This window comes from Botryllus schlosseri, chromosome 16, assembly GCF_051294905.1.
Source record: "Botryllus schlosseri isolate E-star chromosome 16, Bs_hap1, whole genome shotgun sequence".
Lineage (NCBI taxonomy): Eukaryota > Metazoa > Chordata > Ascidiacea > Stolidobranchia > Styelidae > Botryllus > Botryllus schlosseri.
Window position 1 is genome coordinate 4,735,452 of NC_137251.1, and position 13,325 is coordinate 4,748,776.

Sequence of the window (13,325 nt, forward strand, 5' to 3'; positions counted from 1 at the left end):
AAGTACTATTACTCTTCGAAGTAGGCCGCCTCCAAGTCGGCTAGATCTTGCCTACTCGCACTACTTCCACAAGTGGCTATGATTTTGGACTTCGCCTACATCTACTTGAAAGTTTTCAGAGTTTTTAGGTAAAACTAGGCGTATAATAGCCTTAATTTTTACGTGCAATTGTAAAACGCTATTTCTACTTCTGCTTGAGTGACGACGGGGACTGCTTTGACCACTTCTGATTCTCATCTAGAAACTCATTGTGATCGCGATACTCAGACTTGTTTTCTTTTGATAAAGTACTTGGACCCCTGAAAGAACATCCTATGTGCTACCGCAGTGCTACCACAAGGTGCCCACTATCAATGTTTGATGGTTATCGAAATGATGATTGTTTCGTGCTGGTTTGTAATCTAAACTCACTCCTACGTAGTTACAAGCCGAAACAAAATCGGGAATAGAATCCACATCTGATCTGACCGACACAAAATTGTGCAAAATCCGGCCAAATGATGGTCGTCACTCGTCATTACTGGCGTTTGCGTCTCTGTCAGCTACTTGGCATGTCACCAATTACGCAGATATCTTCAATGTTTATATACACTGATATAATCAACAGCCTGGTAAATGTCTTAAATCAGCCGTGTTTGCAGGGAACAATCTGATTTCCTTACGTATGATGACAATCCTTAACACGTCGACTGCAATAATGACGGTATTATGTATAACTGGCTCTATTGCCTCTGCACTTGGCGAACGCATCGCGCACACCGGACACTCACTTTATTGTCTTATCAACGGTCTCCATGCAGCACTCCAATCAAAATCCCTTCTTCTGTCTCAACTTAAATTCTGGAACTGAACTAATTTATTAGGCCTACTGAGCTTGAATATAATCAGTAATCACACGAGATGTAGCTGCAGAAAATAGGACTCCATTCTGTAATGCACGACCGGCCAAGAACGATCAGCCATGTATTGCCGGTTATAAGGAACAATGAAAATACGATTTGGCTCAATAGCATCATTTGCAGCGATACCAACCGAGTTATCTGTGGTTACAAAACAAAATATCTTGAAAAAGAACAATAATAAACTTCACAAACATATTTGGTAAGCGTAGTAAGAAAAATCTCAACTGTACGGTAACGCATAGAAACCAGGACACTTGCATATACAAGTTAAGTGCATGCCGAGATAGAGGAAGGCCCACAATGATTCCGAACGGTTAGAAACAGGCGTACAGAGCAGCGATATACTGCCGTAGTGAGCGGCCACACTTCCACTGCTTCTCATCAAACACGGAGAGCGAATCCCAGCAAATGTGCCGACAAAATCTGCTTCGCTTAGTCCGAACACAGGGCAAGTTGCCGCAGAGCCCGGGTAGGTCTGCTCTCAAGGCAAGCACTTCGCGAAATGGAAGCCACAGCACAAACGCGATTCTACGAATGCGGTACAGGCAGTGTGAGACGGAGTCACGAAATAACAACCCCGAAAATACGCACCATCATGACTTCAGGCCTCGCGTTGAAAAGCAAGCATACAAAAGTGACCGTGCATCCGAATACAGATACAGTACTGGTGATTCGATGACACCGTCGCAACCGACTTAGAGGGTTGCCATATCGCGTAATACATCGTCTATTGCAAACACCGGACCAGATATAGAAGTACAAAACGACAGTGGTCACGACCCATACTCGACGTACTCGGGCGTGTTACCGGCAGCTCATTACGTACTGCGTAAGCGATGTCGCCCGACCTGATCGCCTGCACATCGCAGACGTTCGGGGCTAGAAAATCCCACGGAATTCCGACAGCATATAGTCAATGATTTGGTTCTGATACATCATATATACGGCCATCATTCCGCCGCCGTCGTGGTGACCGGCTTCCGGTGGTTTGAGAAGTAGCGTCGGACCGAAAACGATGGCTATGTTCTGAACTTGCATACGATTCGAATCGCTGTGGTTCACAACCCTTGTAAAAGAATAGCGTTTTACCTTCGCGTCAGGCTCACGACAGCGGTGATCTTACTTGGTAAAATGCTGCATCAGATATTGCAATGTGTCTCTATTCGCTCTTGGCATCGCGTTTACCAACCGTTTGGTTTCTTCGCGCCTGGAATTCCTATCTGATAATTCTGCAAGGTGGAAAGACGGGTGATCAAGCCACGAATAGCCAAGTGTCGGTTTCGCGTTAAGCCGAGACTAGGCTTCAACGCACTAAAAGAACAAGCAGGAACTCTCTCATGCGGTTCTTATGACAATTTCACTCATAATAGTTATGCAAACTTGCCCCCAAACTAAGTTCTACTTTTCAAAATCCATAATGTAATAAGTGGTTTCAAGTAGACCATGAAATAGCCTAAAAACAAAACCACACGAGTTGAGCAGTGCAAATATTCAAAACGTACTTCAGCACTACAAAATCCACTTTGCAAAATGCATAATTAAAGAAATGGTTTTGCCTGAAAATTTTTCCAAGTGGAAGTAGTCTAAAAACAACCACTGAAAAAGTAGCGGTGAAATGAAAGTAGCTGATGTCCATTTTTCAAATTTTGGGACTATTTTTCAAATATCGGGAAAATCAAGTTTTTGTAGAGTTCACACATTTTTTTCTGCCGTATCTTGGTCATGGTTGTGCGTGTGTCAGTATTTCAAGTTAACAATGGTCAAGATATGGCCGAAAGAAAATGAAAACTTTACATAAACTTTATACTCTTAAAATGTGTAAAATCGACACAAGCTACTTTGCTACTGACCATCTGATTATGAGCATAAGCATAAAGACCTAAAGGGCAGATGCGGCAACATTTCCCAATCATCACGTCATGTGCGATCTATCAATACATTGACAGTATATTTTAGCAGCCCTCGCATCTTACTGCACGTTGAGATGAACTTGTCGAAGAACTTGAACGGCACCACCGGTTCCGGCAGCTCCCGCAGAAATAACTTCAGCGCGCCGGTGACGACGTGAATGTCTTCCCACTCGGGCGCCTCAAGTCTAACGGGGATCTCTGCAAAACACAATGGCCCGCACCTCAAAATGTGGGCTATCAATGTGGCGGAGTGCAGTTGATTGAAGTATCGGATTTCATGGTATCAAATCCTATTCCTAATTAAATTCTTTTGAAACATTGTAAGTAGCCAATCCACCAGCATTTTCAGCGGTTCGGATTTACGAGTTGAAGGGGCGATCAATTCACATTAAGTCGGATGCGATTAGTTTCTATCCACGCTTTCGACAGGCCGGATGTAATTTCCCCGGCCAATCGCTTTAGAAACTATACCGTCGACAGCGTCCCTGACGAATATGCTAACTGAATCGATTGTAAAATCGATCAAGGTGACGGACGAATAAGATTGATCATGACGAACAGGCCATGCTTGTCAAAGCAGTCTGCAACTCGGTGCTAATGGAGCAGGCATTTCCAGGTAATGGACTTATTCCACGATTTCACCCAAAATACCTCTAATAACGTTTTTAAAAATAGAGGCGATCATTACTAGGGTTGAGAGCAATGATTTGAGTGCTCTAATTGGAAATGGTGCATCGCAGCCTACGAAATCTGATCGAGGCCCCCGACGTTTTAATTGCAATGATTCGAGTCTAGTACTCAACTTTAGTACTAAAATTATACGTCCTTTTCCACTAACAGATATATTATATTATCAACGAGAATTATAGTGCCGACACTTTTTTTCCAACGTTGAAACCTGGAAACTTCCTCCCGTCCTACCACGGAATCCAGAACACGTAGTTTAAATCTACGCTCCTCGGTGACAATGACGCCTGTAGTGTAACGATCACCAGTATATATCATAGTCCGCCAGCGTGAAAGCACCAAACTCAAACTCAAACTCAATCAGTTCCAACACGCACTCACCTCTGTCAATTTGATACCTTAACTTCTGTACGTGCGATAAGTTCCCGCTGACGCGATAAATCCCGTCAATTTTCAAACCTGCGCGCAAAGGGTAACGTGATTCAACCCGACCGGCACAGAACGCGTGTATCACACCAACCTCTCCTCTCCACCTCTTCCACGCACATTTTTACAAACTTCGGCACCGCCGAGCCTTCTTTTTCGCACAACTTCGCTAGCGGACAGCCGAACACGGTTTCTGTCAACGATTGCACAGTCGAATACACAATCGTGGGTTAACCCGACGTCTGGCTAGCGGTTACCTTTGATAAGACCCCGCTCCTGCAAGCTTTCCATGGTTGGTCTTCGACCTATGAATTTCTTGAGCTTGCTGCGTACTTTGTCCGACTGTCTGGCGTCGGATCCATGCCGTGAAGCTAATCAGAAATGCAAGTCGGGAGTTTGAAATCCATTTGTAATTGATAATGGCGATAGCTTTTATCAATAATATGAAGTTACTCGATAGTTAATGTCCTATTGCGATAGGACGTGTGTACGCTAAGCCATTCGTGTTAGCAAAGTCTTTTCGCCTAGCATTCCGGCAATGTATAGGATTGTTATGAAGCGGGCCGCACAGAGCAACATGTCGCCAACTAGCCATGCGTGATATTTTCCCGCCAAGACGCCCTCTGGCGTTGATCGTTACTAACACTAGGTCGCGCTAAATATCAGATGAATATGATAATTGAGTAATACATAACCGACAGACGTTGCCGCAATACGAGCAGTCGAGCATAGCATATTAGAGTAATGACTGATAATTCGAACGAATGAGTAGGTGCTGAAATTCATGTGGCTCAATGAACATCAAGAAGCATTTGGCTCTCGTGAGTGGGCAATAGCCGGTTGTATCAACCAAATCGCCAAATATCGTCTCTTTTCTTTCATAGACTGTTTTCAAATCACAATCACTGTAATCATTATCATTCGCAAAACTACACCGCGAGGGGCTGAGATAATTAAACAGCCTTGTTGTGTTAATTTTGTCATGGATCCATCATGCATACATCCAGCAAACAGTTATCGCCAGTATTAAAACCATACCTTCAGATAGGTAGTAATAAAATTTCAGCGAATACAAAATGCCGTGCGTTTCTATAATTGAAACAGCCTTTGAAGTCCAAAAGAAGGCTCTAAACATTATGGTCACGCCCGAAAGGGAATTGACCAGGGAGCACAAATATCGAAGGGTTCGCTAACAACACGCACGCTACAGACAGCGCTGACTTTTTGTAAATTCCTACATCTAATTTCAACTTACGCGGCTTTCCTTTCTTGTCCTTCTTCGCCTTCTCTTTCTTCTTCTTGTCCTTCACGTCGGCGTGATTATCGTCCATGCTCTCTTCGGAGCTATCGCGACTCGGTTTTCTAGTGAGGTAATTACGGTCCAAAGGCTCCAGATCGTTCTACACCGATAGCAAAAAGACATCGCTATCGAACTTCGCCAGTGAACACAAGTCAGCAATGAAAAGCGTGGTGCGATCGCTAAAGAATATACACAGCGACGCGAACTCTTCCGGAATAATGAAATTTTGTCAGGCCATAAAGCAAACTGAAAACATGCAAAATATAAAGGCGAAAGCCAACTGAGGAAATCGGCGTCTATCAGCTTGGACTCGGAAAACCCGGTCTTACATAGGTTAGCAATCTGTTTCAGATTGCTTCATTTTAGAATTTGGACGCGAAATTTCAAATGAGGTTACTTCCGATTGAGAGATGCTTGAAGGAATCTACGCACGATTCGTGTGCAGCATCGACCGGTAACTACAAGGACGTCACATCACACACGATCAAGTTTTTCTGAAGCAGGACTTGATTGGATCCGGATTCACATTTCGCCCGTGTGCAGGACGCCGATCAAGACAGGATTCTAAATTTCTACTTCACGAAATTGACTTTGTTTGTTTACTTTCATGCTTTGTAAGTATTCAGCTGGTATCTGCATTGCATCACAGCCACGAAGAATCCGAAACTTCAACGCATTGCCGAGGACCCGAAGTCTAATCATACAATTATCGACGACAGGGGCAATGGATGCTTGTGCTCGGTAGGGCTCTTCAAAAATGACTTTTTTTCTCAGATCGTACTGGCTACTTGATAAAATTGTTAGGTTACCTAATTTAAGCCTACACACAAAATTTGGTTCAATTCCAGCCAGTAACCGCTTTGCTACAGGAGAAGAAAGTTTCTATTTATTATATAAAAATACATAAAAAATTCGATTATAGAAACGATGCTCACCAAATTTGGTTCAATTCCAACCAGTGGAAGCGGAGTTATTGCCATCGAAAAATTTGGATTTGAATAAAGTAGTATTTACGGTGACCGATTCTTTGTTTATTTATTGTAGTTGGGCTCACCGTAAATACTATTTTATTCAAATCCAAATTTTTCGATGGCAATAACTCCGCTTCCACTGGTTGGAATTGAACCAAATTTGGTGAGCATCGTTTCTATAGACAGCCTAACACTTTCATGGGGTGAACAGAAAATTTTCAAATATTTTATTATTTATTTTTATATAATAATAGAAACTTTCTTCTCCTGTAGCAAGGCGGTTACTGGCTGGAATTGAACCAAATTTTGTGTGTAGGCTTAAGTTAGGTAACCTAACAATTTTATCAAGTAGCCAGTACGATCTGAGAAAAAAAAGTCATTTTTGAAGAGCCCTAGTGCTCGGCCATGAGCAGGATGTTTTAAATCCGGATCTTGAAAATACATGACCCGTACATCTTTACAAAGTTCCATATCAACTTCTCCTATGTTGGTTGAAGATGTTTGCAGCGTGAGAATGAATAGAAAACAAAACAACGAAAGTCCAGCAACAAGTGGGTGAAAGCCAGCGGCAGAGCGCGCACAATCGCGGCGGTGCCTGCAAACTTACGTGTCGTACTGCATGATCAGACTTCTTGGAAGAGACCCTTCGACGAAACATTAAATCTTTTCTAAGGTTACGATGGCGAGAAAGAATCATTTCCGGGTTAGAAACGACATAGGATTGATTGTAAACGGTTTGTTAGACGGAAAATATCAAATAAAAGGGGGTCACAGGCGTCCAATGATGGATGGTACCAATGCTTTTGAAAGAATTGGCTGTGCGGACTTGTACAGCTAGCCGTCATTTTTTCGGCTACGTGGGATAGGCTAGCTTCGAGTGAGTCGGCGTTCCGCCCCCACGTAAAATTGGTTTATTCGTGCCCAGTCTGTAGGGATATATGCTACTCCAAGTACTGATCGGCATTGGGGGTTATTTACTTTCAAGAATTAGTCGTTTTGCCGGTCTAGGTCAATAAGGGTGTCGACCACTGAATATGAAAAGCGAGTGTACGTGGAAATGACGAACCACTGCCTATACTTGAAAGTTTATGTTGAAATTTAGGAAACTTGGGCCCTAAAACACTAGTTTATAATAGCGATCTCGGGAAAAAAAACGAGAATTTGAAGTTTCAACCCGGGACGTATTTCAATTTTAGTGACTAGCCTACAAAATACTTGAATAGGATCGATCGTCAGATTGGTCATGTTATTCGTTATCAAATGGAATTACTTGCAAGTTGCCACTACAGATTTGAAAAAGACATGGGATCATGCTTTATCGATTCATTAAATAGGCCATTAGATTCGGTTAGTGGCTAGTTGTACAAGCCCGACCACAACAGATCAATGATCATGATTAATTCCAGAGTGAAATAAGCCAGTTATCGCGCAATAGCCGCGTTCGACAACATGACTATAAAAGTTGTTAATTAGTTGCAACATGCATCAGTTTCATTATTAGTTATTTTAACCAAGAATGCACTACATAACGTAAACAGGATTTCAGAATAAACAACTGCTATCATAGCTTCAGGTATAAGGTACTAACATAGAACAAGCAGTTAAAACAGTCTGATTTCATAGCAGCGAGTGTTTAAGATGTAGCGTATTACTAGAGCAAATATGATTATAAATCAGTTTCAACCACTTCCGCGTTAGCAGGAAAGAGGTGAATGAAAACTAGTTCAGTGCTTGCGTCGCGGGGAAATTTGCTGAGCCACTAGTAAACCAGTGGTAAGGTCCTAACGCTGTCGGCATCAACATAAATTATATCCTTTCCCGTCAGCTAAGCTTGTGTCTTGGATAACGAACGAAATTACAACCTTAGAAGCTGCATGACATCGCATGACATTGGAGACAGTGGCACTAACAACGTGTTATCGCTGATGTAATATCTGCTGCGCTCTATAAAACTACCAGTGAAGTAATTGCCAGCATTCATGCTCATTGCTCACTGTACTACAAAACAACCTTTTCGGTCGTCTGGCTTTGGCGAGACACGACCTTAGTTTTGCAATCACGTCTCTTCATGCGTTAAACTCGACTACATTTGTTTCGATATTAATAAGATATAACTGGCGCCGCGTTACGCTACACAATTGATCCATTCCAACTATCACCGGCGTAACACTACTGCTTTCCGCTGATTCTCGATTTCATTGGTTGAACGCAAGCAATTCCGCCTTATTCGCCTTATTCTATTGAGCGTTAGCAAGTCATCGGCACTCGGCAGTGATGAATAGAAGTCGAAATGCGTTAGCCTACGCGTTCATCATACTCCGGAAGCGAATGGGAAACAAGCCTATGCAGCATGGGTTCGGACGTAGTGAAAGGCTCGCTTCTCAAATGAGAGTGGTTTTCTCGCACAGCCTACACGAGTTACCAATGCTGCGTTCCATCTAGACAGGTAGGCTGTTTTCGCCGCGATCGCGCACGTTCCAAGTGGCAATTCGTCGGATAATTAGCGGGCTATGACAAGCATCAAAAGAAGTAATGAGTGCCTAGTAAAGACACTTCCCGTACGCCCATTAAAACGAAATCGGCCGCTGTTGTTTTGGTCGGTTGCGTCCGAACATTCGTTGCTGTCCTAGCTCTTATCTACACTTTGCCCGTCGCCCCCAAACAGCCACAAATCTTAATGAATAACTCAAGAACAACGGCATATACTGCTGTGCAGTGCACCATGTCTCCTCCCTCGAGTGCAAATTATATGCATCTGACCACCACTATATGTAGATAGGCTTATAATAGATAACGCTGGACAGTGCACATACTCGCCTGACGTACGCTACGAAGCCTATTCGCACAGGCCTGAGCAAAACTGCGACGCGCCATCTATTCACAGAACGCAGCGACAGACGGTAAGGACTGATACGATACCATACAATTGTAGCGATTACGTCAGTATTACTGATTCGGCATAGTGCGTTTTGTATCAGCAAAATGCGGGTGGAAACTGTTTCGAATTCAAAGTATATCGCTTGCGTATCGAGACTGTAGTGAATTTTCGCTACTCGTTCTGAGTTGACAGTAACATGAAAATGGCCTTGAAGTCTGCACTTGGCACCACACAACCATTACTACCGCATCCCTACTCGACTTCATGACAGCAAAATGTTGTCCTTGCTGTTGCTATACCAAGTATACAATTCACACGTCATATCCACGAAGCTGTTTATGCGTCTTTCATTGCATTCTTTAATATCTACGTTTTTCAACAGATGCGATGCTGAAAGGATATTGACTGTCGCTTTATTGTATTGATATATCTGACCTAAACATTGCACGGCAATCCTACCAGTCCCAGTTAAATTTTAAAACCTGATACGACCGACTAGTAACAAAGTTTCTTGAAGTCCATCAGTTTGTTCTCAGTTCCTTAGTGCTGATATCCTCGACAGTCTGACTGCATCTTGTATAAACTATTTACATTTGCTTAATACCCTGCTGAAGAAAATTACCATCAAAGAGACGTGATGTTCAGACGAAAACATAATTATGTTACTGTTGGTATGAAAAGAATGAGATTTTTTCAACATCATCCAGGAAATTTACAGTCTCATTGTATACAGGTGTCATCCAGGTCTTTGAACACATATAATTATTAAAAAAATATGGCAAGAATAGCAAGACTTCAATCATGTCAGACAACAAGGAAAACTGTACAGGAATATGCACAGATTCGTCACGATACAAAGACATTTAACTGGCGATAAAATTGCAAGTACTTACTGCACTGTTTATAGCAGCTTCTATGAACCTATGCCAGTCGCAGATAATATCCATGTCGTCGTGTTGCAGGAGGAATGAATATCCAGTGACTGTGCTCACCTGTTACGGCAGTTGAAAATAGTTGTGTAAAATACCAATTTGTCCTTTCACACAACCATTGCAAGCAGCAAAATTAGTTGACTGAACGCCTATGATTGGAGCCATGTATGTCTCTTGATAACTTGGCATACGTGGAATATTCCGTCTAGTGGTATGGCATGAAACAATCATGAATTACAACTTTCATCCATCCACTCAACTTGTAACATGAATCTGGACTCCCTTCAAATTACAACTAGAATTCCCTGGCCAGGCCTGCGCCTACGCAATAGAGACTATCAAAGTCGCATAAGCAAGCCCGGTGTCAACTAGGAAATTGTATTTTTCGATAATTTGATATTGAGCATCCACACTGTAGGTACTGCAACCAGAAAACATTGACATGGTATAACATTAATCTGGGAGCATTAAAGATTACTAGTGAAAGCGGGCACGAAACCGTTTATGAGCTACTACTGTTGTTGATCATGCCTTCCCAGGCTATTTGAAGATATATTTGTATCGAAATCAAAACACAATAGCAATGATGCCTCAAGAATCTCGGCCTCGAGCAAATCCAATGTTGCAACACATTTCCAAAGTTAGTCTGACCCAGTACTGGACTTCACACGAATCGAATGACAGTACTAAATGACAGAACGCCAAGTTAGGATAACAGGTATGCATCGTATTTCTGATCGCAACTAATCTATTTTTAAAATAAGCGAGTTGAAGTTCGTCACATATCGTCATGGCTGCATGTCTTAAAGTATTCCAAGAACCGATTGCATATCACTGATTGCTTGGTGGATTATTATCATCAGTTATTTATAGAGGTGGTCAGTAAAGAAGTACTTCTACTTTTTGGAAGTACTCAAGTAGATCTGATTTTCTCTACTTCTACTTCATAATATTTTGTGATCTATTTACTTACTTGTCAAGTAGAAGTAGTTTAATCCCCCAATACGAAAGATAGCCCGAGGAATTTCGGGGCTGTTTTCACGGAGTACCAACATTTAATATTCCTAAAAGTCAAGTAAAGTCCACAAATTTTGTTGCGTTTCGCGCACAGTAGTTATGGAGTGACATATATGTTTTCACCAAAGAATCAGTGAATATAATTTAGGTACCAGATTACTTGGTTCCGCTCACACCGCATTGTCGCCCATATCAAATATTTTATCACAGTAAATATGGCTTACCATAACGTTTTCGCAATCTAGCAATTATCTATCCTATCGTTATCTAGCAGCCCATGACGTGTCCTGCTAATCTGGAAAATCAAGCTTTTTGGAACGTTACACCTGTTTAAGCAGAACACCTGTAAAGCTTTATGGACAAAAGACATGTAATACATTCTCTAGAAGTGGTATTTGTATTTCACTTTCAATTCCGAGTATGACAATTCCAAGTTCTAATTACCTGTTGAAGCATAAAAGCAACTGTAGTAATGTCTCTATTTTCCGAAAATAAAGCTACACTAAATATAAATTTTACGATCCACCATATTTTTTTTTATTAACGTTTACTAATCGCGCAAAGTGTTGAAACCGCATCCGATACAACTTCGCTGTATTGCTCTTCGCCTAAACTTTGAGCCTCATAGTATGGGGTGGCTGCATCAATACAAATCAAGCTCTCTGCACCTTCCGCATAGCTCAATTTGCAGCTTTTGACAGTCCATGCTAACGAATTAAGACTGTTTAAAGTCAGTCAATTCTACTTCTACTTCAAGTAGTTTGAAGTCAGTCAATTCTACTTCTACTTCAAGTAGTTTTAGGTTGCTTATGGAGGAAGTACTTCTACTCGTACTTGAGTAGATGTTTTCGTCGCTCCTTCTACTTCTACTGGAGCAGCTTTCTTGACTACTTTGACCACCTCTGGATATTTCCGAGAATTAGATGCTGTTTACCTCTAACACATTCTTTTTGCTACTCTTATCTTTGCTCCATTGCGCTTGAGATCCGCGAAGCTCGAGGCTACTGTCCGGCTTACCCATGGGGTTCCCTTTTGACTGAAAACAAACGGCGACAATCGCATCACATTTGCCATTTGAAGAACACGGAATCATAAAGCTCACTGGGATCGATTGCTTCTGGTCTTTATAAAAGACAAGGCTGTTCGGCAGCAGAACCACCCACAGCTGGAGCCAGTTTTTCTTCACCTTTTTACCGGCTTCCGTCACCTTTGTGAAGTTAAGTTTGCCTTTCATCACTACGATGGCAACCTGCAAGATGAATGTTACCATATATTAGATATTTCATTCCTCAGTAGGATGAAAGTGGCTACTGATGAAATGTGCGGATCACAGCACCAGGGTTGGTCAAATCAACCTGAGTACTCGGAAAAAGCAGAAGTAGGCTATTTGCACTGACCACCTCTGGATGGCACTTGGTAGTAGGGTTGTAGTGACTCGAGTCACGATTCTTTGACAACTCGACTTGACTCGGGTCATTTTTTCAAATGCGTAAAATGACTTGACTTAAGACAATTTGTGTATTGACTCGACTTGTACGAGAGTCATAGTGCTGTGCATGACTAGAGACTAGGACGACCAACTCAGATATTTGATTGTAACTTCGAAGAATAGTAAAGTCGCCACATTACTGGTATTTAGTCTACCAGTCCTGATACTTGGAAAATAGGGCCAAAAACTGTTACGACTGAAGAAAATTACGCTATTATGAATGCGAGCCATTCTATATCACTCAAGTAGAGTTGAAAGTGGGTTGAACCGGCTTGAACTCTAAACTGAACAGTGAACACAAGGACTCGGGTCACAATACTATGACTCGAACTCGACTTGACTCTCTTCTCTTCTCACGGACTTGACTCGGTGGTGAATTGAAAATGACACGAGTCAAAGTTATAAAAGTGAGATTGACTTGTGACTCGGAACCTTGCGACTTGGTTACAACCCTGTCTAGTAGTATTCACTTCATAGTTTGTGTTGGAGTTTGGAATCAATGTGAATATTATAGTGAATATTATCTGGGATTTAAAGTTAAATTTGTTTCAAGACCAAGAGTTGGATAGGTTGCCAACGACAGCACGGGATATCGATTAAAATTCTTTCCAGACTTTACAGATCCGACGGTACCATTGCGTCTCGGGATGACCGAATGAAAATCATAAACTGGACCAGCATTGGAAGAACTACGATTCGTTCATCCTTAGCAGTGCATGCCGGCAGATATGATGACAAGACTGGCTGAAGATGCACTTCATCCAACAGAGGAGTTCTTAAGAGCATGTCCCACACCTACTAGAACTCTTGTTA

The 13,325-nt window shown here is 42.0% G+C and overlaps 1 protein-coding gene across 2 annotated transcripts in view; it reads right to left on the minus strand.

Moving 5' to 3' along the window:
* Positions 1–926: 926 nt before the first annotated feature.
* Positions 927–13,325, minus strand: part of LOC145458360 (rho GTPase-activating protein 15-like) — a 29,530-nt gene continuing 17,131 nt past the window's right edge. For both annotated transcript variants that reach the window (XM_080336717.1, XM_080336716.1), the window contains exons 9-18: positions 12,126–12,272; positions 11,958–12,059; positions 9,968–10,066; positions 5,181–5,325; positions 4,183–4,296; positions 4,020–4,118; positions 3,881–3,958; positions 2,876–3,010; positions 2,026–2,131; positions 927–1,968 (exon numbers count right to left, since the gene is read on the minus strand). In XM_080336717.1, the coding sequence (XP_080192843.1) occupies positions 1,782–1,968; positions 2,026–2,131; positions 2,876–3,010; positions 3,881–3,958; positions 4,020–4,118; positions 4,183–4,296; positions 5,181–5,325; positions 9,968–10,066; positions 11,958–12,059; positions 12,126–12,272 (1,212 nt within the window). In that variant the 3' untranslated portion in view covers positions 927–1,781. The remainder of the gene's footprint in view (positions 1,969–2,025; positions 2,132–2,875; positions 3,011–3,880; positions 3,959–4,019; positions 4,119–4,182; positions 4,297–5,180; positions 5,326–9,967; positions 10,067–11,957; positions 12,060–12,125; positions 12,273–13,325) is intronic.